At 44.0% G+C, this 23,177-nt stretch overlaps 1 protein-coding gene and 1 long non-coding RNA gene across 3 annotated transcripts in view; both read left to right on the top strand.

The window, feature by feature from the left end:
- The window catches only part of CFAP95 (cilia and flagella associated protein 95), a 40,613-nt gene extending 21,366 nt beyond the window's left edge, over window positions 1-19,247 (top strand). For both annotated transcript variants that reach the window (XM_053301248.1, XM_053301247.1), the window contains 2 exons: window positions 8,077-8,134; window positions 19,008-19,247. In XM_053301248.1, the coding sequence (XP_053157223.1) occupies window positions 8,077-8,134; window positions 19,008-19,205 (256 nt within the window). In that variant the 3' untranslated portion in view covers window positions 19,206-19,247. The remainder of the gene's footprint in view (window positions 1-8,076; window positions 8,135-19,007) is intronic.
- An 893-nt stretch (window positions 19,248-20,140) lies between these two features.
- Window positions 20,141-22,349, top strand: LOC128346799 (uncharacterized). Its single transcript, XR_008317206.1, has 2 exons — window positions 20,141-20,987; window positions 21,082-22,349. It is a non-coding gene; the product is annotated as an uncharacterized LOC128346799 (long non-coding RNA).
- The last annotated feature ends 828 nt before the right edge of the window (window positions 22,350-23,177 follow it).

Genomic DNA, 23,177 nt, shown 5'->3' with positions numbered 1-23,177 from the left:
AATACATCCACTCAACTCCTATTCTTGAGGAAGAAGTTTCTATGCTGCTCCGAAAGGATGCCATAGAACCAGTCCCTCATCCCTCGATGCATGCTGGATTCTATTTGAGATATTTCCAGATCCCTAAACATGATAGTGGGCTTCGTCCCATTTTGGACTTGCATGAGCTAAACAAGTTTGTCAAGACATCCAAATTCCACATGATCTCCCTACAGTCAATCTTACTGTTACTGTGGGAAAAGGAGTGGTTGGTATCTTTAGACCTAAAAGACGCTTACTTCCACATCTCTATAAGGCCTCGTCACTGCCAATTTTTACATTTCTGCCTCGGCGCTAAGGCCTATCAATACAAGGTACTCCCATTTGGTCTCTGTATGGCCTTTAGGATGTTCACTAAGTGCATGATGGCTGTCATTGCCTACCTACACAACCAGGGCATCTCTGTTTTTCCATATCTAGATGACTGGTTTTTTACAGCAAAGGACAGGTCTACTTTACTGTCCAATTTAAAGTTTACCCTTTCTCTCCTGGCAGATTTAGGACATTGTCAAGCAGAAAAAATCAATGTTGACCCCCCCAACGTACCTTCCAGTACATCGGGGCGATTTGGGATGTGAGGGTTAGGGAGAAACATGCATACCTACTTGCAGGACGCATCCAGGCCATTTCTTCCATGATTGTAGCCTTCCAGGAAACCCCACAACAACAGGCTTATTCCATCCAGTGTCTGCTAGACCTCATGGCCTTGTGCACCATGACTGTGATGAATGCCCGCTTGCAAATGCGGAGACTGCAGCTTTGGCTACTGTCTGTTTTCCGATCAAACCTGGACAATCAAAACAAATGGTTAGTTCCAGAGAATGTTTTGCGAGACCTACTATGGTGGTCCCTGCCTGATTCACTTTCTCGAGCGATCTCTTTTCAAGAACTGAACCTCATGATATCAGTAACTACTGATGCTTCCATGCAGAGTTGGGGTGCTCACTGTGGTTCCCTATGGGTGAGGGGCCTATGGAACTCAAAACAACAAGAGCTTCATATTAATATTTGAGAACTCTTGGCAGTATTTCTTGCTTCTAAAGCTTTACTACCCATCCTCCAAGGTCAGGTGGTTCAGATTCACATCGACAATACTATGGCTATCACCTACCTAAATCACCAGGAAGACGCTGTTTCGAGGTTCCTGAACAATCTTGCATTACAGTTATGGGAATGGTGCTTGAGAGTTGACATCCTCCCCATGGCAATACATATTAAAGGGGAAAATAACACTTTGGCTGACTCGCTTAGTAGGGACCTCTCCTTTTCTAATCTACATGAATGGGAGTTAAATTACTCTATTCTGTCAGATGTGTTTGACTTTTGGGGTGTTCTTGATATTGGCCTGTTTGCCACAGCACAAAATGCAAAATTTTATTTGTTCTGTTCTAGGCGGGCATTGGCTCGAACTTTCTGGGGGATGCCTTCCAGCTGCAATGGAAAGACAAATTGTTTTACCTCCCCCCCCCCCGCCCTTTCCGCTAATGTCCAGAGTGGTGGGGAAGATATTGCAAGAACGCACACAGTAAATCCTAGTTTGCCCCTGGTATTTCAGACAACCCTGGTTCCCAGCTCTCCTCTGACTATGCAGAAGGTTTTACCGTTACCTTCCACCTCAACAGGACCTCCTCGTGAGAGACGGGGGCTTGATCCTACACCATGCCCTCCAGACCCTCTCGCTGACAGTGTGCAAGTTGAGCTTTTAGACGAAATCCTATTGAATGAGAGGAAGGCCTTCTACAAGGTGGGACTACAAATGCAAATGGAAATGCTTTGAGTCCTATGCATCTTGATTGGCGTTTTACCCTTTCCAAGCTTCTATACTCCAAATACTCCTTTACTTCGCCTCATTCAAGGGCTTGTTTTTTGGGAAGGTGGTTTTTATTAGTGATGCCTTGCAGACAGGCACCGGTCCACAGACTGGTGGTTGAGAAACACTGCTCTAGAGTGTGCTTTTCTAGCATAGGATCTACAACTTTCATCTGAAAGAAGCAATAATCTGTCTTGGGCAGATCCTGTGGAATTGGTGGTCCCCACTGGGGGCTAGCTTTTTAAACAAGGGAGCAGTTGGACTGCAGTTCACGCACACACCTACTTTTATTTTCTAATAACCTTAAATTCAGCAAAAGTGGAAATAAACCTTAATCTCACCCTTGCACCTTCATAAATCTCCTCCATGGTTGGTGAGTATTGTGGTCTGGGAGAGACAGTCATGAATCACTTCTTCCCCTGCTAGCTGGTGCCTCTTCCATTGGGAAAAGGGAAATTGTCCCAAGGTCCCCTGTGCCATTGTTTGGAGACTGGCTCTGGCCAGGCCAAAAGCAGCACATGAATTCACCCTCCAGGTGATCAATCAGGAGCCTCCTCTCTGGGACACCTGCCTTGAGAAGTTGCACCTTGCAACATGATACAGAGAGGGGGCCAGTGCAGCCTGGTGGCCACCGGTTGATCATCCTGGTTCTATATTATAGATGTAATTCAGGTTCTATGTTACAGGTGTAATTCAGGTGAAGAAGACACCGAATAAAAATAGGAAGAATTTAAATGCATTGCCTTACTGTTGTCAGAGCCACATGTCTGGCAAAGCCCTATCACTAATTTTGTTTAAGCAAGTGTAAGGTAAAGTGTGCCGTCAAGTCGATTTCGACTCCTGTGGTTTTCTTTTGGTAGAATACAGGAGGGGTTTACCATTGCCTCCTCCTGTGCAGTATGAGATGATGCCTTTCAGCATCTTCCTATGTCACTGCTGCCTGATACAGTATCAGCGATGATTCAAGCCAGCAACCTTTTGCTTGTTAGCCAAGCATTTCCCTGCTGCGCCACTTAAGGTGACAACGGTTGTAAATTAGGTTATTTAATACTGTGCATTATTTTGGCCCTTTCTCTCTATTCCCTTGGAATTATTATTTTTGTTTTGTTCTTTAACTTGCAATGTGAACAAGGAACAGTTAGTGCTGGGTCTGAAGAGCCAAAGAGGAAATGGAATAGAAAGCTGAAACAAGGGTAGTGTTGTGGAACGTAGTGGTGGGTAAGCTGGCCAGACCTTATAAACTTGATATTTACCCCCACTCTGACTCCTTCTGAAAATTAGATTTTATAATGCTTTTTAGAGCTGGATCTTCTGCCTTTGATGGTAACTTTGAATGTATTTCAAAAGGTTAGTCATTGGCTTGGGGCAGGAACTTTACAGAGGTCAAATTTTAAAAGAAAAGATGTTACAAGATGATCTTGTTACAAAATGATCAGAGCATGCTTTGTTTTATTTATTGGCATGGTCTGTAGTAACTCATGCACTAGTTGTTGCCACTGATTTTGTCATAGGGCCAAACTAGACGAGATGTGGGAAGCTGCATATATTGTTCACATATCTGCCCCGTTCACTTGTAAAGTGAGAGGTTGGGTATTTGACTGCCACATCAAAAGGGCACACAAGTTGGGGGAGCTGGACCTCTTCTCATCTTACTTCCCCATGCTTACATTCCCCTTTCTTCAAGTACTTTCCTCCAAGTACAGCTCTGATACTGAAAGAGAGCCAGGCAGAGAGAAAAGTGTCTGAAGGCACTGAGAGAGGGGTGCTAAGATGAGGGTGGGGTCCGTTTCCTTCATCCCCAGCCCTTTTCTTATAGATATCTGCCCCCAGGGTTAAGAACATAAGAACAGCTCTGCTGGATCAGGCACAAGGCCCATCTAGTCCAACATTGCCACTTCTGTCAGAGAGAAAGGAGATGTGTGTGCAAATTTTAAAACTCTACTTTTTAAAAACCGACATTGGAAAGAGTGCTCAACAATGGGATTTGTCACTATTCCGCACATTTTTTTCCTATAACATTTTTTGCACAGGAGAGGATTAAGCGCATTTCACCTCAATAAACACAATCAAATATGAAAAACAATATAATGACAATAACACAAGTGCAGATGAGAAATGAAAGAAATCTGTATTTTATTTAATCCAGGTCTATTCAGAATAAGACCAAAATTGTCCACGATTTGATCGTGGATGAGGGAGCTGACCTGGCATGTCTAACTGAGACCTGGTTGGGGGAGGCGAGTGGTCCTGTGTGGGCTCAGCTTCTCCCACCAGGTTATTCTGTCGTGGAGCAAGCTAGAGGATGTGGGCAGGGGTGGGGTGGGGGTGGAGTGGCTGTGGTCCATAAGAATACTATTTCCCTTACCAGGTCCCCTGTGAGACAGCTGACATATTGAGTGCATATTTTTGTGGCTGGGAACTAGGGATAGATTGGGGATTCTGTTGGTGTACTGTCCACCCTGCTGCCCAACCGACTCCCTAACTGAGCTGATGGAGCTGGTTGCGAAGTTGGTGTTGGAGCCTCCTAGACTTTTAGTTCTGAGGGACTTCAATATCCACTTTGGGACTGGCTTGTCTGGTGCGGCTCAGGAGTTCATAGTGGCCATGACAACTATGGGCCTATCCCAATTAGTTTCTGAACCAACTCATGTTGCCGGCCACACACTTGATTTGGTCTTTTGTTCAGATCAGGGGGGTGTTCAGTGGGTGGGGGATCCTGTCGTTTCCTCATTGTCATGGATGGACCACTACCTGGTTAAGGTTGGTCTCACAGTCACAATCCACCCCTGCAGGGGTGGTGGACCTATTAGGACGGTCTGTCCGAAAAGGCTGCTGGACCCAGTGGGATTTCAAAAGGCCTTGGAGGATTTTGATGTTGGTGCGGCTGGTGATTCTGTCAATGCCCTGGTGGGAACCTGGAACAGGGAACTCATCAGGGCAGTAGACATGATTGCTCCTAAGCTTCCCTTCCGACCTGCTTCAAAAATGGCCCCTTGGTATACTGAGGAGTTGCGGGGGCTGAAGCAGTTGCGTAGGCAACTAGAGCGCAAGTGGAGGAGAACTTGGCTTGAATCTGACAGGATACAGCATGTGACCTATTTGAAGAATTATGCGGTTGCAGTGTGTGCGACAAAAAAGAGCTTTTGGTCTGCGCACATTGCAGCTGCAGGTTTGCGCTCAGCAGAGCTATCCCAGGTTGTGAGGAGTTTGATTTCTGCTCCTTCTACTTCAAATCAGTCCCCGGGGTCGTTCTGCTGTGATGCCTTTAATGGGTTTTTTGCAAACAAGATCTCCTGTATTCGGGCCGACTTGGACTCCACTGTTTTTGCAGGATCTATGGAGGAGGTGTCCAGCAATCCCTCTTGCAGTATTAGATTGGATCAGTTTCAATCTGTGACTCCCTAGGATGTGGACAAGCTGCTTGGGGCGGTGAGGCCTATCACCTGTTCTCTGGATCCTTGCCAGACTTGGCATCTTCTATCTAGCAGGGAGATTGTTGGAGATGGCCAAATTAATATCATAAACGCATCACTGAGGGAGGGTAGGGTGCCCCCTTGTTTGAAGGAGGCATTGATTAGACCACTCCTAAAGAAGCCTTCTCTGGATCCCTTAGAGATGGACAGTTACAGGCCAATCTCCAATCTCCCTTGGTTGGGCAAGGTGATTGAGAGGGTGGTGGCCGACCAGCTCCAGGCAGTCTTGGAGGAAACTGATTATCTAGATCCATTTCAAACTGGCTTTATGGCTGACTATGGAGATGAGACAGCCTTGGTTGGCCTGATGGATGACCTTTACCGGGGAATCGACAGAGGGAGTGTGACTCTGCTAGTTCTTCTGGATCTCTCAGCGGCGTTTGATACCATCGACCATAGTATCCTTCTGGATCGCCTGGAGGAGTTGGGGATGGGGGCACTGTTTTGCAGTGGTTCCACTTCTATCTCTCGGGTAGATTCCGGATGATGGAGCTTGGTGACAGTTGCTCCTCAAAACAGGAGCTGCTATATGGAGTCCCCCAGGGTTCCATTCTGCACCAATGCTTTTTAATATCTACATGAAATCGCTGGGTGAGGTCATCAGGAGATTTGGTGCTGGGTGTTATCAGCATGCTGATGACACCTAAATCTACTTCTCCTTTTCATCTTCAGGAAATGGCACTCATTGTCTAAATGCCTGCCTACAGGCAGTAATGGGCTGGATGAGGGAGAACAAATTGAAGCTGAATCCAAGCAAGACGGAGGTGCTCATTGTGGGGGCTCAGAATCTGAGGAGTGAGTTAGATTTCCCTGTGCTGGATGGGGTTACACTCCCCCAGAAGGAGCAGGTGCGCAGCTTTCCTGGACCCAGGCCTAACCCTGGTATCTCAGGTGGAGGCCACGGCCAGGAGTGCTTTCTGTCAGCTTCGGCTGATTCAACAGCTGCGCCCATTCCTTGGAGAGGATGACCTCAAAACAGTGGTGCATCAGCTGGTAACCTGCCGGCTTGACTACTGCAATGCGCTCTACGTGGGGCTGCCTTTGTACGTAGTCCAGAAACTTCAGTTAGTTCAGAATGCGGCAGCCAGGTTGGTCTCTGGGGCAACCCGGAGAGACCATATTATGCCTGTTTTGAAACAGCTACACTGGCTGCCGATATGTTTCTGGGCAAAATACAAAGTGGTGGTTATTACCTTTAAAGCCCTGAATGGCTTAGGTCCGAGTTATCTAAGAGAGCACCTTCTTTTACATGATTCCCGCTGCACGTTAAGATCATCTGAGGAGGTCCGTCTCCAGTTGCCACCAGTTCGTCTGGTGGCGACGCAGAGGCGGGCCTTCTCTGTAGCTGCTCCTGGGCTGTGGAATGCACTCCCGGCAGAAATTTGTAATTTGAGATCATTGCTGTCCTTCAGGAGAGCCCTTAAAACCTACCTATTCGGCCTGGCCTTCCAGGGTTTTAAATGATTAACTCTTTTAAATTGTTGCCCTGCTTTTCAGGGCTTTTAGCTGTTTTATTGGTTTTATTGTGTTTTAATAGTTTGATTTTAATTGTTAATTTAATTGTTTTTATCATGCTGTGAACTGCCCTGAGCCATTTTGGGAGGGCTGTATATAAATAAACAAATAATCACAGTTTATAAAATGACTAGTTGTGCTTGGAACATCTCCCCCCACCCTTCCCTATTGCTGCTTTCAGCAGACACTTGCTAACTTTAGAGATGATCCAGAAATGAGGGGTAGGAGTTTGCTGAGCCATAGAGAGAGAGAGCCAACCTAGCCAGTCAGCAGCACTGGTGCCAGAGAAAGAGTAAGAAAATGGGGCTTTTAAACATTGACACCATATAGCCACAATGCCCGGAGAGTGTTGGAGGGTGAATTTATCCATGATGGATTTTGTAATTAACTAGCAGAGCACTAAAGAAGCTATCCACTCCAGTTACAGAGTAAAACACAGAGTTTAGTTGTTGCAGCTATTTATAGAGGACACATGGAGATTCTTGTAGAATCTAAATACTAAGTAGATTTTTTTTGTGAAGTACACTTTGGATAGGAAAGACCTAATCCTATCTATAGGCTACATAATGAATAGGTAAGGAGAGAGAGATATGTTTCCATCTGCTCTTCAAGAGGAATGGAAGGGATTCTGACTCACCACAAGAAATGCCTGAGGAGTCATATTAGGGGTCATAGAGTAGAGACAGATAGGAACAGGTAGGGAGACCCTTACTCACTGTCTTTACTGCCATTGCCCTTAGTGGTAATCGGAATAGTAGGTGCAAAAGGTCGATGCACTGGAACTCTTTTTCTCAGACATAGGGAGGTCATCCTCCGCACTGGATTAATGCCCATTACATGCTCTGAGAGACAGGAACCAATCAAATCTTTCAGTAGGCTGGGTCCTCTTAAGTAGTGGCTGTCATTCAATCCACAGTTCTGTTCCTGTCTGCTCTGGGAGATGGTGTTCATTACGAGCTCCGTAGCTCTTTAAAAGTTATTTCCGGGCTAGTCATTACCTTACTTTTTATTCTAATCTTTATTCCTTTCTCACTCTTGTGTATGAGGGTGGGAAAGGAGTCTAGTGTTTATTTTACTAAATTTGGTAGTTTTTTAAATTTACCTAATTGGGTTCTTATTAAGTAGCAAAGAGTTTAGAATTAATTATTTTTAAATTGTTTTTCAGTGAGCTCTTGGAGATGAACTGCATAAAAATGTAACAAAAAATGTAGTCCTACTAAATACCTTTATGTTTTGCAGGCTTCTGGATACAACATACCGAATTGACTATGTTCCACCATATGACTATACACCATATGTAAGTATGTGGGAGTAGGGAGGGACTGTTCTACAATGCTCTGCATGGAGTGGAACAACTGCCACACAGAGGCTGCCTGACTGTAATGTGTAGGCTGGCCTGAAGATATCCAATCTTAAACATATTGCTTAACAACCAAATAGACAATGTGGTCTTTTGTTCGGATCAGGGGGGTGTTCCATGGGTGGAGGATCCAGTGGTATCCCCATTGTCATGGATGGACCATTACCTGGTTAAGGTTGGTTTGACAGCCACAATCCAACCCTGCAGGGGTGGTGGACCTATTAGGATGGTCTGCCCAAAAAGGCTGCTGGATCCTGTAGGATTCCAAAAAGCCTTGGAGGGTTTTAATATTGGTGCTGCCAGTGATTCTTTCGATGCCCTGATGGGAACCTGGAATAGGGAAATCACCAGGGTTCCCTATTTAAGAGACATGATAGCTCTTAAGCATCCCAACCTGCTTCAAAAATGGCCCCTTGGTATACAGAGGAGTTGTGGGGGCTGAAGCAGCAGCGTAGGCGACTGGAACACAAGTAGAGGAGAACTTGGCTCAAATTTGACAAGGCATAGCATAGGACCCATTTGAACTTTTATGTGGCGGCGGTGCATGCAGCAAAAAATACATATTTTGGTCTGCACACATTGTGTCTTCAGGTTCGCGTTCAACAGAACTATCTCAGGTTGTGAGGAGTTTAGTTTCCACTCCTTCTGTCTTAAATCAGTCCCCAGAAACGTCCTGCAGTGACGCTTTTAATGGGTTCTTTACAGACAAAATCTCCTGCATTCGGGCCGACTTGGACTTGACTATTTCTGTAAAGTCTATGAAGGAGGTGTCCAGCGATCCCTCTTGCAGTGTTAGATTGGATCTATTTTAATCTGTGATTCCTGAGGATGTGGACAAGCTGCTTGGGGTGGTGCGGCCTACTTCTTCTTCTCTGGATTCTTGCCTGACTTGGCTGCTTCTATCTAGCAGGGAGATTGTTGGAGGTGGCCTCTGCTGGTTCTTTTGGATCTCTTGGCTGTATTTGATACGATCGGCCATGGTATCCTTCCGGATCGCTTGGGGGAGTTGGGGATAGGGGCCACTGCTTTGCAGTGGTTCTGCTCCTATCTCTCGGGTAGATTCCAGATGGTAGAGCTTGGTGACAATTGCTCCTCAAAACGGGAGCTGTTATATGGAGTCCCTCAGGGCTCCATTTTGTCACCAATGCTTTTAAATATGAAACCGCTGGGTGAGGTCATCAGGAGGTTTGGTGCTGGCTGTTATCAGTATGCTGGGCAAATCTACTTCTCCTTTTCATCTGTATCATCAGGAAATGGCATCCATTCCCTAAATGCCTACCTATAGGCAATAACAGGCTGGATGAGGGATAACAAATTGAAACTGAATCCAAGTAAAATGGAGGTGCTCATTGTTGGGGTTCAGAATCTGAGGGATGAGTTAGAACTTCCTGTGCTGGATGGGGTTACACTGCCCCGGAAGGATCAGGTACACAACTTGGAAGTACTCCTGGACCTAACCCTCACCCTGATATCTCAGGCAGAGGCTATGGCCAGGAGAGCTTTCTATGAGCTTCGGCTGATTCAACAGCTGCATCCATTCCTTGAAGAGGACGACCTCAAAACAGTGGTGCTCAAGCTGGTAACCTCCAGGCTTGACTATTGCAATGCGTTCTACGTGGGGCTGCTTTTGTATGTAGTTTGGAAACTTCATTTAGTTCAAAATGCAGCACCCAGATTGGTCTCTGGGGCAACCCAGAGAGACCATATTATGCCTGTTTTAAAATAGTTGCACTGGCTGCAGATATGTTTCTGGGCAAAATACAACGTGCTGGTTACTGCTTTTAAAGCCCTGCACGACTTAGGTCCGGGTTACCTTAGAGAGCGCCTTCTTCTGCATGATCCCCACTGCACGTTAAGATCATCTGAGGAGGTCCGTCTCCAGTTACCACCGGTACATCTAGTGGCAACTCAAAGGTGGGCCTTCTGTGTAGCTGCTCCTGGGTTGTGAAATGCACTCCTTGCAGAAATCCTTAGCTTGAGTTCATTGTAGGCCTTCAGGAGAGCTCTTAAAACTTATTTTTTGGTTGGGCAAGGTGATTGAGAGGGTGGTGGCCGACCAGCTCCAGGTGGTTTTGGAGGAAACTGATTATTTAGAACCATTTCAAACTGGCTTTAGATCTGGTTATGCGGTTGAGACAGCCTTGGTTGGCTTGATGGATGACCTTTACCGGGGAATTGATGGAGTATGACTCTGTTGGTTCTTTTGGATCTCTCGGTAGTGTTCAGTACCGTAAACCATAGCTGCTCCTGGCTTGTGGAATGCACTCCCTGCAGAGATCCGTAATCTGAATTCTTTATTGGCCTGGCCTTCCATGGTTTTTAAATTGTTGTGATTGGCTTTAACACTGTAACCTGGTTTTTCAGGGTTTTTAATCTGTTTTGAATGTTTTAACTGTTAATGTTTTATGGTGTTTTACTCTTGTTTTTAACTGCTAATTGAATTGTTTTATTTTAATGTACACCGCCCTGAGCCAGTTTGGAAGGAAAGGGCGGTATATAAATAGAATGAAAGAATGAATGAATTAATTAATTAATAATATTTGATTGGCCTGGCCTTCCAGGGTTTTTAAACTGTTTTAAATGTTTTAATTGTTAATGGCTTTGTGCTGTTTTTAAATTGTTCTGTAATGATTGTTTTTAAAGGACTGATTTGTGGGTTTTATTTTTGTTGTTGTGCACTTCCCAGACCAGTTTGGATGGGGCGGTATATAAATGTAATAAATAAATAATAAATTAAATAAAACAAATTGCTTTGGAAACATGGTTACAACATGCTTTTCATCTTGAAATTCAATCAAAGCACACAGTTGCATTCGAGGGGTGGGGAACAACCATCAAGCTTGAGCTTGCTTCTCTTATTGGCCAATTGGTGGATCACTTGCAGTGCTGCACTGTTAATTTTACTAGGATTACGTGTTTATTGCTCCTCTGAAAATGAGTAGAAGTGTTTGCATTATTCTCTTGAGAATGGGAGCATAATCTTTAACTGGATTACAAAGTGGTGTTTTATTGGCATCGCCTTTTAGCAACACTGAAAATATAAGCTTTACTATAACAGAAACTCTTTCATTTAATAGCATCAAGAGTATCCTGAATCCTGCTTTGTGTATGCTTTAAAAATTGAGTATTTATTATAGTAATTCAGTAAATGTAGAAAGAAAGTAAGTGATGTATGACTTTGTCTGGATTCCTTACTTTCTGTGCCAGAGATTTTAGCAAATTGAGAATCATGGCCAGATATTTTTTGTAACTATGGCAACACATAAAGGAAAGTGTTTGTGTATATGCACACATAAAAATTCAGTTATCATGATGGAAGATCTGTCCCTGCCCCCATAAATCCTCTGGACATTTTGATCTCATTAAACACAGCAGCACTAGTTTCCTGCTGCTATAGATGTGTCTGTTTATTTTAAGTTAATGTGTCAAATGTATTTCCTGTCATTGGCCTCTCTGACCCTTCAAATCCTTTCCAATAGGCCTCTACCTAGGCAGCCCTCTGTCTCTTTACACCTCCACCAGTATCACATAGTTTCCAGATGATGTTTTTCCTTCTCCTTGGGTCTTTGATTTAAATCCATATCCTGCTTTATTCCCCTTCCTTCTTTCCTTCCTTCAGCCTTCTTGATCTCTGGACCCTTAGAGCCAAACTACAAGTTAGGTTAAGCTGAGGATCTGATAGAAGCAGATGTGCTTGTTTTTTACATTCTAAATAATGCAGGCAGGAGAGCCCAGTCTGGACTGAGACTGCACCATGAAGAAGAGGGGCTTTAATCCTTTGCTCCCCATGGAGGCATTTCAGACAGTAGACTTTACCACAAGTTTACCACGAGACTTTACTGCGAGTTTGGGGCATAACGGATATCCAACACAAAAAGATGATTTGTTTTTACCCCGGACATAAATCGGGCTAGGTTCCAATACGGAGGGGGAAATCCGAATTGTGTGTGAAGTGCTCTCTAAAATATCTCACAGACTTCAGGATAAATCCTATCCCCGATGCTTTTTAACATCAATGTGAAACGGCTAGGTGAGATCATCAGGAGATTTGGAGCAATATGCTGATGACCCTCAAATCTATTTCTCCATATCATCATCAGGAAATGGCATAGCACCCCACCCCCCACCAAATGCCTGCCTACAGGCAGTAATAGACTGGATGAGGGATAATAAATTGAGGCTGAATCCAAGAAAGACAGAGATACTCATGGTAAGGGGTCATACTTCGAGGGATGGGGTTGCACTCCCCACAAAGGAACAGGTATGTAGCTTGGGAATGCTTCTGGACCCAAGCCTCACTCTGGTTTCTCAGGTTGAGGCCATGGCCATGAGTGCTTTCTATCAACTTCGGTTATGTCTGTTGCTTGAAGATAATGATCTCAGACCTTTAGTGCACACTTTGGTAACCTCTAGGCTTGACTACTGCAATGCGCTCTATGTGGGGCTGCCTTTGTATGTAGTTCGGAAACTTCAGTTGGTTCAAAATGCAGTGGCTAGATTGGTCTCCGGCAGCATTTCCTCTAACAGAAAATTCCAGATGTTATTGACTACAATTCCCAGCATCCCCAGCTGTGGTGGCCTTTGGCTGGGAATTATGGGAGTTGTAGTCAACAACATCTGGGATTCCCTGTTAGAGGGAACACTGGTCTCTGGGATTTCTTGGAGAGACCATATTATGCCTGTTTTAAAGCAACTGCATTGGCTACCAATAGGTTTCTGGGAAAAATACAAAGTGCTGGTAATTACTTTTAAAGCTGTAAACAGCTTAGAACTGGGTTACCTGGGAGACTGCCTTCTTCTGCATGATCCCCACCATACATTTAAGTTCATCAAGAGAGGTCTGTCTTCGTATACTGCCAGCTTGTCTGGCAGTGACTTGGGAATGGACCTTCTCTATAGTTGCTCCTGGGGGATGTGGAATGTGCTCCCTATAGACATTTGTACCTTAAAATCTTTACCAGTCTTTAAAAGAGTCCTTAAGACATACTTTTAAAGCCAGGCTTCTAGCAATCTCTAATGTTTTAGTACTCTCTGAATGTTTTAAATTTTTTATTGCTGTTTAAATTTTTTAATTGCTGTAATCTTTGAATGTTTAAATTTTAATTGTTATTTAATAGTTGATTTTATTCTGTTGTGTTTATTTTTGTAAACCTCCTAGAGCCTTTGGAGTCAGGCAGTATATTAATTAATTAATCTGGCCAATAGGTGAATGCACACCCACCCTCCCATAATAAAGTCGCGGTAGAGTCACCGTCTGAAAAAGCTCAGAGCTGTTTTTAAAGAGTAAAAAATAAAGAAGCATATCAGCTCTAGGCATACGTTAATGTAACATGTAGTATGACTATTAGATTCCTTGCTTTTGTAGACTTAATGTCTGCTGGATGTCCTTCCCACATGGCTCCTGAGTCCACATCTTCAGTGCCATCCTGGCATCCCAGCCTCTGTATAGTACTACTCTAGAAAAGCACACAGGCCTTCCTATCCCTAAGCATTGTGGTGGTGTTCTTTTTGTTGCTGTTTTTACAAGCCTTCCTTATTGTCAGGTTTTCTCACAATAGGTGTTGTAATTGACAAGACTCTACAGCTGACCCTTTCTTTGCTGTCATTAGACTGCTTGTGAACATTCCATGACATGACATAAGTAAGCCAGTGGTGGTGGTGAGGAGAACTAGCAAGCTGCCATGATGTAAAAACAAAAATTTAACTGTTGCATCTACAAACACTTTAAATTTATTTTAAATTTATTTTTTATTATATTTCCCTGCTCGTAGAGACAGTCAAGAATTCTTAAGCTAGAGAGGAGTATTTAAGATAATTTAGAGAAGATATTTTCTATCAATTACTAAACTTTAAATGTGAAGATTGCAAGATTCCTATGGACTCATTCTAATAAAACAGCAAATGTATATTTATTTAACATATACTGCCTCACACTCAGAGGCGTAACTAGGGAAAATGGCGCCTAGGGCAAGCACTGAAATTCCGCACACACCCCCGCACCCCCCATCCAGACATCTGACACGCATCTTTCAGAAAACTTGTCTTTTATCATAATATTAGCTCACACTGCCAAAACATTTAAAACTAGCTTTCATTTCTGAATAATGCATTTCACCATAGAAACCTCAAATATATACTTGCATAGGTGAAAAATCAAGAGAAAATCAAGTTAAAAGGCTTGCCAGTACAAATGAACTAAAAAGAGTGGAGGGAGTTTTCCACTGCTTCTGAAGCTCTGTAGAAGCGGTTTCCCACCCCTGAATCTGCTATTGCACTACAACTCCCATCACCCACTGTCTTTTGCCATTGTGTCGGGGATAATGGGAGTTGAAGTCCAACAACATCTGGGGAACAAAATTTGAGGACCCCTGGTCTAGACTATCGGGAAGCTCTACGCACGTTTCTCAATCTTTAAAAAGATTTAATTTAATGTAATTCAATTTAGTTATACTTAAAAAACCAAAACAAATAAATCAAAACCACCACCCCCACGGCAATTATTTATCCCCAATGTCCATTTCCAACACACGCCCCCTAGAACTAGGCATAGTTCAGACTTTAATTAAAAGGAACCAATTATTTAATTTGGAAGGGAGAAAGAAGAGGGTGTGTGTGAAAAAATCTAGTTTTTAAGCTAAACACACACATCAGTGCATAACAACTGGCCCATTAATAATAAACACCAGCTTTGGGCATCATTAATTAACAGCAGTTACAGTAATTACACAAGTTTTATGATGATGAATTTATTCAGGAAAATAGGTCTTAAAACCCTTCGACAGCAAATGGCAAGAGAAAGAGTGAGAAACGGTTTGATTTGGATTGGCTCGGGGTGTGGTGAAGCATGCACACAAAAGCACTATGTCTAAGTGGGAGTAATAATAACTACTTTTCAAACAGACTATATGAAATAATTGAGAGTAATCCTTTGCCTATTTTAAGGTTTTCATTTTTACTGTGTTTTATGTTTCTGTAGATCGCCCAGAGACGAAAGTTTGGTTAAGTATTAAGTGTTTTGCGAGTGTTACATTTCACAAGGCAGAAAAGTCTCTCTTTCCCTCTTCTCTGCTCCCCACCCCATACCCCTCTTTTTTCAACTTTAAAATAAAAGGAAAGATTTGCTCGTTCCCCACCCCCCACTGCAACAGACACTTTGCAGTCGGGTGCAGAGCTTTTCAATCCATACGTCAATGCAAAGTTCCCAATCAGAACTCTCTTTCACTCACACACTCCTGCCACTCACCCCCTTCCTTGCTCACCTGGCGTTTCCCACCCCAGCCCCCCTTAGACCTCACCAGATTCCCCTGAGGCGTGAGAAGACCAGGGTCACTTTCCGAGCACAGAAGAGGTGTGGAAGCTTCAGCGATTTTTTTCTGGGTGAAGGAGGCTGCTTCCTGGAGCTCCACCGAGTAAATGCACCAGGCATTTCAGTCGAACATGAATCGGAACAAAGTAACCTCTGTTTGGCTTTTGCCTTTTTTTTACCTCTCTGGTCTTTCTTATTCCTCACTTGCCCTGGACATAAGAACTGGTGGGGAGGGACAACTGAGGCGCGCTAGCACATTAGACAGAGGGGCGCCCACCGTTATTTCTCCCCGGCAGCCGCTTCCTTTTCTCACTTTCTCCCCACCCCCTGTCCCAACCAAGAAGCAGCAAGCTTTCCCGACCACGCACAGAGGTAGGGAAAAGGAGAGCGGCTGTGCTACTGCTTCAAGTTCTCCCAAGATAGAAGGTGCCACACTGGTGCTGCAAAGTTAAATGAATGAATGAAAGTGGAAGGGGAGAGGACTAGGAGGACTGCTGGAAGCAGAGAGAGAGGCTAGGGGAGGGGTCAGAGCCAGAGGCACGTTGCACCCAGCCTTCTACTCTGCTGCTTGTTGCTCATGCTGTGGAAGGAGTCGGGAAGGGATCGGGAAGACCCTGGGAGTGATTAGGGCATGGCTCTGCTCACCAGAAGCCAATGGTAGGAGAGCGCCCGCCCCGCCCGGACAGATCTCGCAACTAGTGAGTGGTGGGGTCAGGGGAGGGACATGGCAGGCACTTTACGCCCCCCTTTCAAGTGCGCCTAGGGCATGTGCCCTGCCTGCCCCACCCTGGTCATGCATCTGCTCACATCTCTGGGTGATCCTCTGTAATAAAGAGCCAGGGTGTGCGCCCGTGTCTCCCTCGGCCGTTCTGGGCATGCACGGAGCGCATGCCCAGAACATCCAAGGGAGATACAGCCGCAGGCAGCCATGTTGGCTCCAGGTCCGGGAGGAGGAGAAGTGGGGACCAGGGAGGGCAGAAGCGGCAGCTGCGGGACCGGCCCCGCAGCTGAAATGGCCGCAGGCCGCGCTGCCAAAGCTGGGCGGGGGGAAGAGATGGCGGAGGAAGTCGGCTGAGGCGGTGGCGGAGGACCAGAGGACGCGGCGCAGCCAAGGTGGCGGCAGAGCCGAGGACGCGCCACCAAAGCTGGGCGGGGGGAAGAGGTGGTGGGGGAAGTCGGCCGAGGTGGTGGCGGAGCCGCGGCCGAGGCCTTGCGGCGCCGACGAAACCAGGCGGGGGAAGAGGACCCCCCCACCCGAAACCACCGCGACACTCTGCCTGTTCGGACGGAGGAGCTGCGGCTTCTTCGGCCTGGGAGGAGTCGCGCGGGCGGGCGAGAGGGCAGTGGAGTGGCTGCTTCTTCCGCCTCCTCCCCTCCGGTCCTCGGCAGCTACTCACAGCTGGGATTTTGCCCGCCGCCGCCGCCGTGTGAGAAGGTTAACCAAGCTGTCAGAATCGCTTTTTTCAACAGCAGCCCAAGCGTGAGCTGCGCTTACAGTTCGGAGCCGAGAAAGGAACGTGCAAGAGATTCAGCTGGGCTTAAGTGGGGTGGGAGGGAGGGGAAGAGAGGCAAGAGTGTGGGGCAGAAGGGAGGGAGGGAGAGGGGCAGGAGAGAAGGGAACAGCCAGCCCCAAAGAGCTAGCCCATTAATATAACGGGCTTAATATTACTAGTTTACAATAAAATGTAATAAAATTTCTGAGTGGATGAACTGTGTCCTATATGTTGCAGTTCTGAAACAGAAACAGGGGGCAGGTGAGGGGCAAACTACTTGTTGGAGGGGGTTCTTACCCCTCCCTTCCTCCACCTGATGGGGAAGTGTATTCTGACGCCCCATGACCAGTGTTCCCTCTACTTTTTTCATCTGTGTGTAGACTGAGTTTTGTTCTGGTCAGCAGTACCAAGGCAGTATGTGCTCATGTGCATTCAAAGTGGGGCCTTCCTGATTCAGCCTGAGCGGGATCTAAAATTAACTGAGCAGACATTTTAAAAAACTTGTGTGCGCTGACACATGCACATGCCTTAGAAGGAACACTGCCAGTGACCTCTGCACAGCCATCACACATCTTGGAGCCTTTGGCAGCCTGAGCTATGCTTGCCGTGTCTGAAGCAGACCTCGTGGAAAACTTTAAAAACAAACTGTGTGTTATATTACTGGTATATAAACGGGTTTCCTTTCAGTCATGTTAATAACAAATGGAAAATGAGACTTGGATTATCCATAGAGAAATAAGTGAAACTTTCAAAAAGTCCTTATTTTGCCACTGAGCTATAATTATTTTATATAGTTCATGAGATAATCTCAAACTTGGTGATTTTTTTTAATGACTGGTGGCTTTACACTTAGTGGCTATAGCTTTCCTCATGCCCTAAGGCAGTAACAAAAGTTTTATATATAATCTGAGCTACTGTATTGGTTTGGGAAAGCTCCAATCCTCGGATTTAGATACCACACACAGCATATTTTTTTGAAAACATTTTTTTAAACCTTTGTTTTATTCTGCAGCCTCTAGCTACTAAATTTCACATTCCTATATCTGGTATTAAAATAATAGCCATTTTTAAAAATGGAGATTGTTTAACTGGTTCAAGAACTTACATTCAGTAACTGTTCCTTACAGAATTACTCCTGTTCCTTGGTTAAGTGTGAATGTGGCAAGCATATGTTTCTGGGCACTATGTGAAATGGCTCATAGTACTGGTCAGTTCTTACAGAATTTAGGGCCAAGATCCAACCATCGCTGCCACCGCCCACATGTGTGACTAGAAAGTAATTCTGCATACATGCAGGAGAGGGTGAGAAAATTTTCTGGTTGCAGGCCCTCACATGATGTCACTCTAGAGGGCCTCTCAACTTGAAGAGCATGGGGACTGCTCTTGAAGGGCTTTTGGAGAGTATGAGGACTGGGGAGCTTAAAAGCCACTGTGCATGTGCAGAAGTCTGCCCACAGCAGGTTGGATCCCACTCAAGGTTTCTTCCAAATGGAACAGTATGTTGTCTCATCCTAGCATGGTATAGCACAAACTTGGATTTTAAAGGCAAACTTGACATTAAGAAGTATCACAACATTTGGGTTCACCATACTTGGCCACTAAACCATTGTTACTTTTAATACACAATCAAGTGTTGCTCTAAACAGCTCACATGTAGCAAGGCTTTTTGCTGATGTATCTAAACTGGACTCCACTGTGCTGTGTTGCAAGCAGCTCTTTAGATTTTGAAAGCCACTTGCATTGCACCACAGATGGAAGTAGAAGCCTGCTCCTGAGTAAAAATTGATTTTAGAAGTGCTGCTGAATACAGCCCGTCCCATCTGTAATTTGGGCTGGATGTTTAATAATAAAAATTCTACTGTTCAAAGATAAAAATATAGCCTAAGCTATATTTCTGATACATAAGCTATTTCTGTCACATATTTTTTCTGTTGTAGTCAAAGTTTGTTTCTTACATCTACCTTCTTTCTTACATCTGCCTTCAGATTAATAATGTCTTTTCTGTCCATAGGTTACACCTGAGGAAGGTGGATATTCTGTAGTGCACAGGAAATGTCATTCTCAGTTTACTGACACAGTAGATTACAGAAGGCATGGTATCAACACATGGCAAGATGAGAGTGGAATATATGCGAACGCAGATCTAAGGCAAAAAGTATTTCCTGTAACCAACCCTATACCAACAAATGTGCATGAAGCTAATTCTTAAGCACCAGTAATTTTATACCAATAAAGTGCTTCTTTCTATCTATATCAGGTCTTTGTGAAATCATTCTGTTAAATAACCAGTATTTCAGAATTTAGAATATTTGTTTCTAGAAAAAATCTGTCCCTGCAATGCTATCTGTATACTTGCAGAAAGGGTATATTAAACACATTTGGACCTTGTTGCCATGGCTTACCGGCTAACGAGGCTTGATAACATGGATTAGTGGAGGGGGTGGATTGGGTACTGCTGCTGCCTCCAGCTATAACTGTTGATGTAAACTGTCATAGTACTTCTCTCATGCACTTAATTTTTACAAGAGAATCCTCACCCACTGTATATCTCACATTTCATAGCCATTTGGTCCCATTGTTCATAGGTCTGGGTCTGCCCTTTAGGACGCTAATAAAAACCATTGTTTCCGCCTCAATACATTTGTTAATTAACTTAGCATAGCCCAAAGGATAGCTCTAGCTACTATTAAGTGATGGTGTATTGTCACTGGTCCCTGTGATGTGCAGCATGGCAGAGCTGTAACACTGCACTCTGGCTGCTGTGGATTTCTAATCAATGCACTCCACACCAATATTAAATTTACTAGCAATTCAAGTCAGCATATGGTTCCATTTTTGGATACCAATATTTGGGTTAATAAAGCACATAAATTGAGTTTCTCTTTATACAGGAAACCTATGGATAGGAACACATTTCTTCATTATGATTCTTGGCATCTGGGATATTTAAAGGACAATCTTCCCTTTGGCCAGTTTTTATGGGTCAAAAGAAACTCTACAGATAACAGCTTTTATCGCAGGGAAGCTGATCTGTTATCCTCTCAATTGGAAAATAGGGGGTACCCAAAGGAAATCGTACATAGAGCCAAGTCTAGAGCAGATACCATCAGACGAAGTGAGCTATTGCAGGATACCCCGAAAAAACAGGTGGACCATTTGATTTGGTCTTTAGATTACACTTCATTATCTTATCAGATCAAAAAGATTATTTATAGACATTGGCATCTTGTTTGTGATATTCCTGGTTGTAAAAAAAAACCCCATGGTGGCCTTTAGAAAAACCAAGAGCTTAAGGAATTTTCTGACTCATTCAGATTTTATAGTAAGACCACCATTGAGTAGTGCTGCACTAGGTTTCCATGTGTGTGGGAATTGCGCAGCTTGCTCTTTTTGTCTTCTGACTTCTGATTATTGGGACCCTATTTTGAAGAAAAATGTGAGTTTAAAATTCTTTGCTAACTGTAAGACCAAAGGAACTGTTTATGTTATAGTTTGTCCGTGTGACTTGTGGTACATTGGGAGCACTACTAGACCTGTTAAGACTCGTGTACTTGAGCATCAATCTAGACTCAAACACAGTATATTGGATGCCCCTTTGGTGCCACATTTCATTGAGAAGTCTCATTCACCTGAGGATTTTAAGTTTTTTGTGTTGTTTAAATTTATTCCAAGGCCCTTTGATAAACAAGATAAACAGAGATTTCTTCTCCAAAAAGAATAATTTTTTATCCATAGGTTTAACACATGTATACCCAATGGGTTAAATGTCAATTGTGATCTCTCCTGTTTCCTTTAAAGATCTACACTGTATAGACTAGGATAATCACCGCATCTGTTTCAACTTTCTCATCCAGTGGGTGATTGAATGATGGCTTGTTGGTGAGAGTATTTAACTCCCGTTTCAAGCACCATTCATCAAGGAACTTAGCATATTGAAGCAGGCACATTGGTGAGGTGCTGCCTTTTAGGACAAGGCTTTCCCAGATTGTAGGTGGGTGTATTTGTATCCATTACATGTTCTACATGTTTTTCATCTTGTGTGTTGTTCTATGTGGGGATTCATTTGCATGATTATTTATGCACAGATTTTTGGACTTCTGATGAAGATTCTTACGAAACAGTTTATTACCTAGGATGTCTGTCAGCTCTACTTTCAAGATCACTGTGCTTGGACTGTGATTCCAGCGTCATCTTCAAGATTCTCATGCTTCAAATTCCAGCTTCATTTGCCAGACTTTTGTGCTCAGCCTTTGGCGAAGAGTTGCTGGGGCGTAGTGCTACACTTTGCTTGGTTTTTTACCACATTTCCACATAGCAGCACCACCCCTGTGCATGACGATTTTCAGTGACTGTGGCTTATTGTACTTATTATATTGTATGGAGTGTATTCTGCCCTTACTACTGTATTTATCATACTTATCACAGGGGTGCCTGTGATTTTTGGCCATTACACTTTCATACCTTGCACATTGTGCTCAGTTTTCTAGTGCCTTGGTGTTTTCACATGGGTTACTGTTCATAGTTTTTGCCTGTTCACCTGTGCTTCCCCCCCCCCCCCCCGTTTTCCGTGGATTTCTAAGGCAGAAGGTACAAATGATGCGGGTAAGAATGGGCAGCAGCACTTCTTAAGTTTCTGCATTCACAAAAATGGAGGAAACTGGAAGCGCTGCTTGCACTACCACCACCTGTTCTTTCCAGTGTCAAGGCTGTCTTAGGAGCCTGCAGCAGCCCCAGGGCACAACATCATGGCTCTATAATTCTGAGCATCATGTGGGCCACTATACTTCTCTCTTACATATTAACTTCATGCAATAATGGTCACTGACTGACATCCTAACAAAGTACTGCTTGCAAAAGCACGTCACACTTGCACAACAAGCTGGCTCCAGCTAGTTGTACTACATCAGGAACTTGTGTTCTATCCAGACTACTGCTGCACATCTGCAGCAAGCCTTATTTGTTTTACTGAGAAATGTTGCACAAAGGCACCTTTGGACAGTTCAGCAAATCCTCACTTCTCAGTGCAACTACATTAGCTTCTTGCAGTGGCATACCTTTCTTCATTACCCAAACCCTTTGTTTGGATGCCAGTCACTCCAGTAGATCTTTGACACTGCCTTTTACCATTTTTCTCTCTATCTCCAAAAGTGTGTTTGTGTGTGTGCGCGCGTGCATGTATACTTAATGCAATGTGATACCACCTTGTGGTTCTCAGCACATCTACAGCAGTTAATGAGGAAACAATAACATGTATGCATTTCAGTTTTATTATTTCTTTCCCCAACCCTTGCATTTTAAAAACACTGCCAGAAGTTCATAGCTCTTTGCATTAAAAAATACTGCTTGGTGAGTACATCCTGCCAATGAAAGCAGCTACTGTGATCTTTTATTAGCGGCTCTTCTGATGTTGCACAGCTTATGTGAGGAAGCCACTCATGTGAGCAGGTACTTGTGCAAGGAAGCTCTAGAATATTTGTACCTTTTTTCCTTGACTAAAAAGAGACATGTGCAGGGATAGCATCAAGATGCATTTGGTAGGCCTTGAGGGGGTTGTTCTTCATACCTACCTGGAAGTTATTCACACTTGGCTTCAGGCTTCGGGTTAAATGTGGATAGAAGCCACCACAAAGTATACTTGCGGCATTGAGGGAAGCAACCCTCCCCTCTGTTCTTGGTTTACTCTAGAAACAAGTACACATGGCAGACAACAGTGTTTCCTTCCTAGTCAATGCGGGGGTGGGTGGGTGGGGGGAGAGTTCCCTGCAGAGATTGATCTGCATTTGTGAAGAGAGCATGCTCTTATCATGCTAATGATTTTACATCAGCGCCTCTCCCTGTTTGCTCTGGCGTTTTCAGGAAAAATAGCTTTAAAACAGCGTTTTTAAAACCCCGACATATGTTGAGATAAGTTAGAATTTGCAATATATGCATTTGCATATATTGACAAATATAACAGTATTAAATAAAATACAGTTACAGAAACTGCTCTAGATTCAGTGTCCATAATTAGGGATTATTTTCCCAGAAATGTCCCAAAATCTGATTTCTCACATTTCTCTTATGTAGTTCAAATCCCTTCAGGATGGTGTTGAGATCTGATCTTCCACTGATGTCATTCTCTTCTTTTATAAACTGCAGCTTCCAGAAAACATTAATTTACAAGTTTTTCAATAGGCTTTAA

This window comes from Hemicordylus capensis, chromosome 2, assembly GCF_027244095.1.
Source record: "Hemicordylus capensis ecotype Gifberg chromosome 2, rHemCap1.1.pri, whole genome shotgun sequence".
Classification (NCBI taxonomy): Eukaryota; Metazoa; Chordata; class Lepidosauria; order Squamata; family Cordylidae; genus Hemicordylus; species Hemicordylus capensis.
Note: the sequence above shows the minus strand (reverse complement) of the source record. Positions and strands in the feature narration are given on the sequence as shown.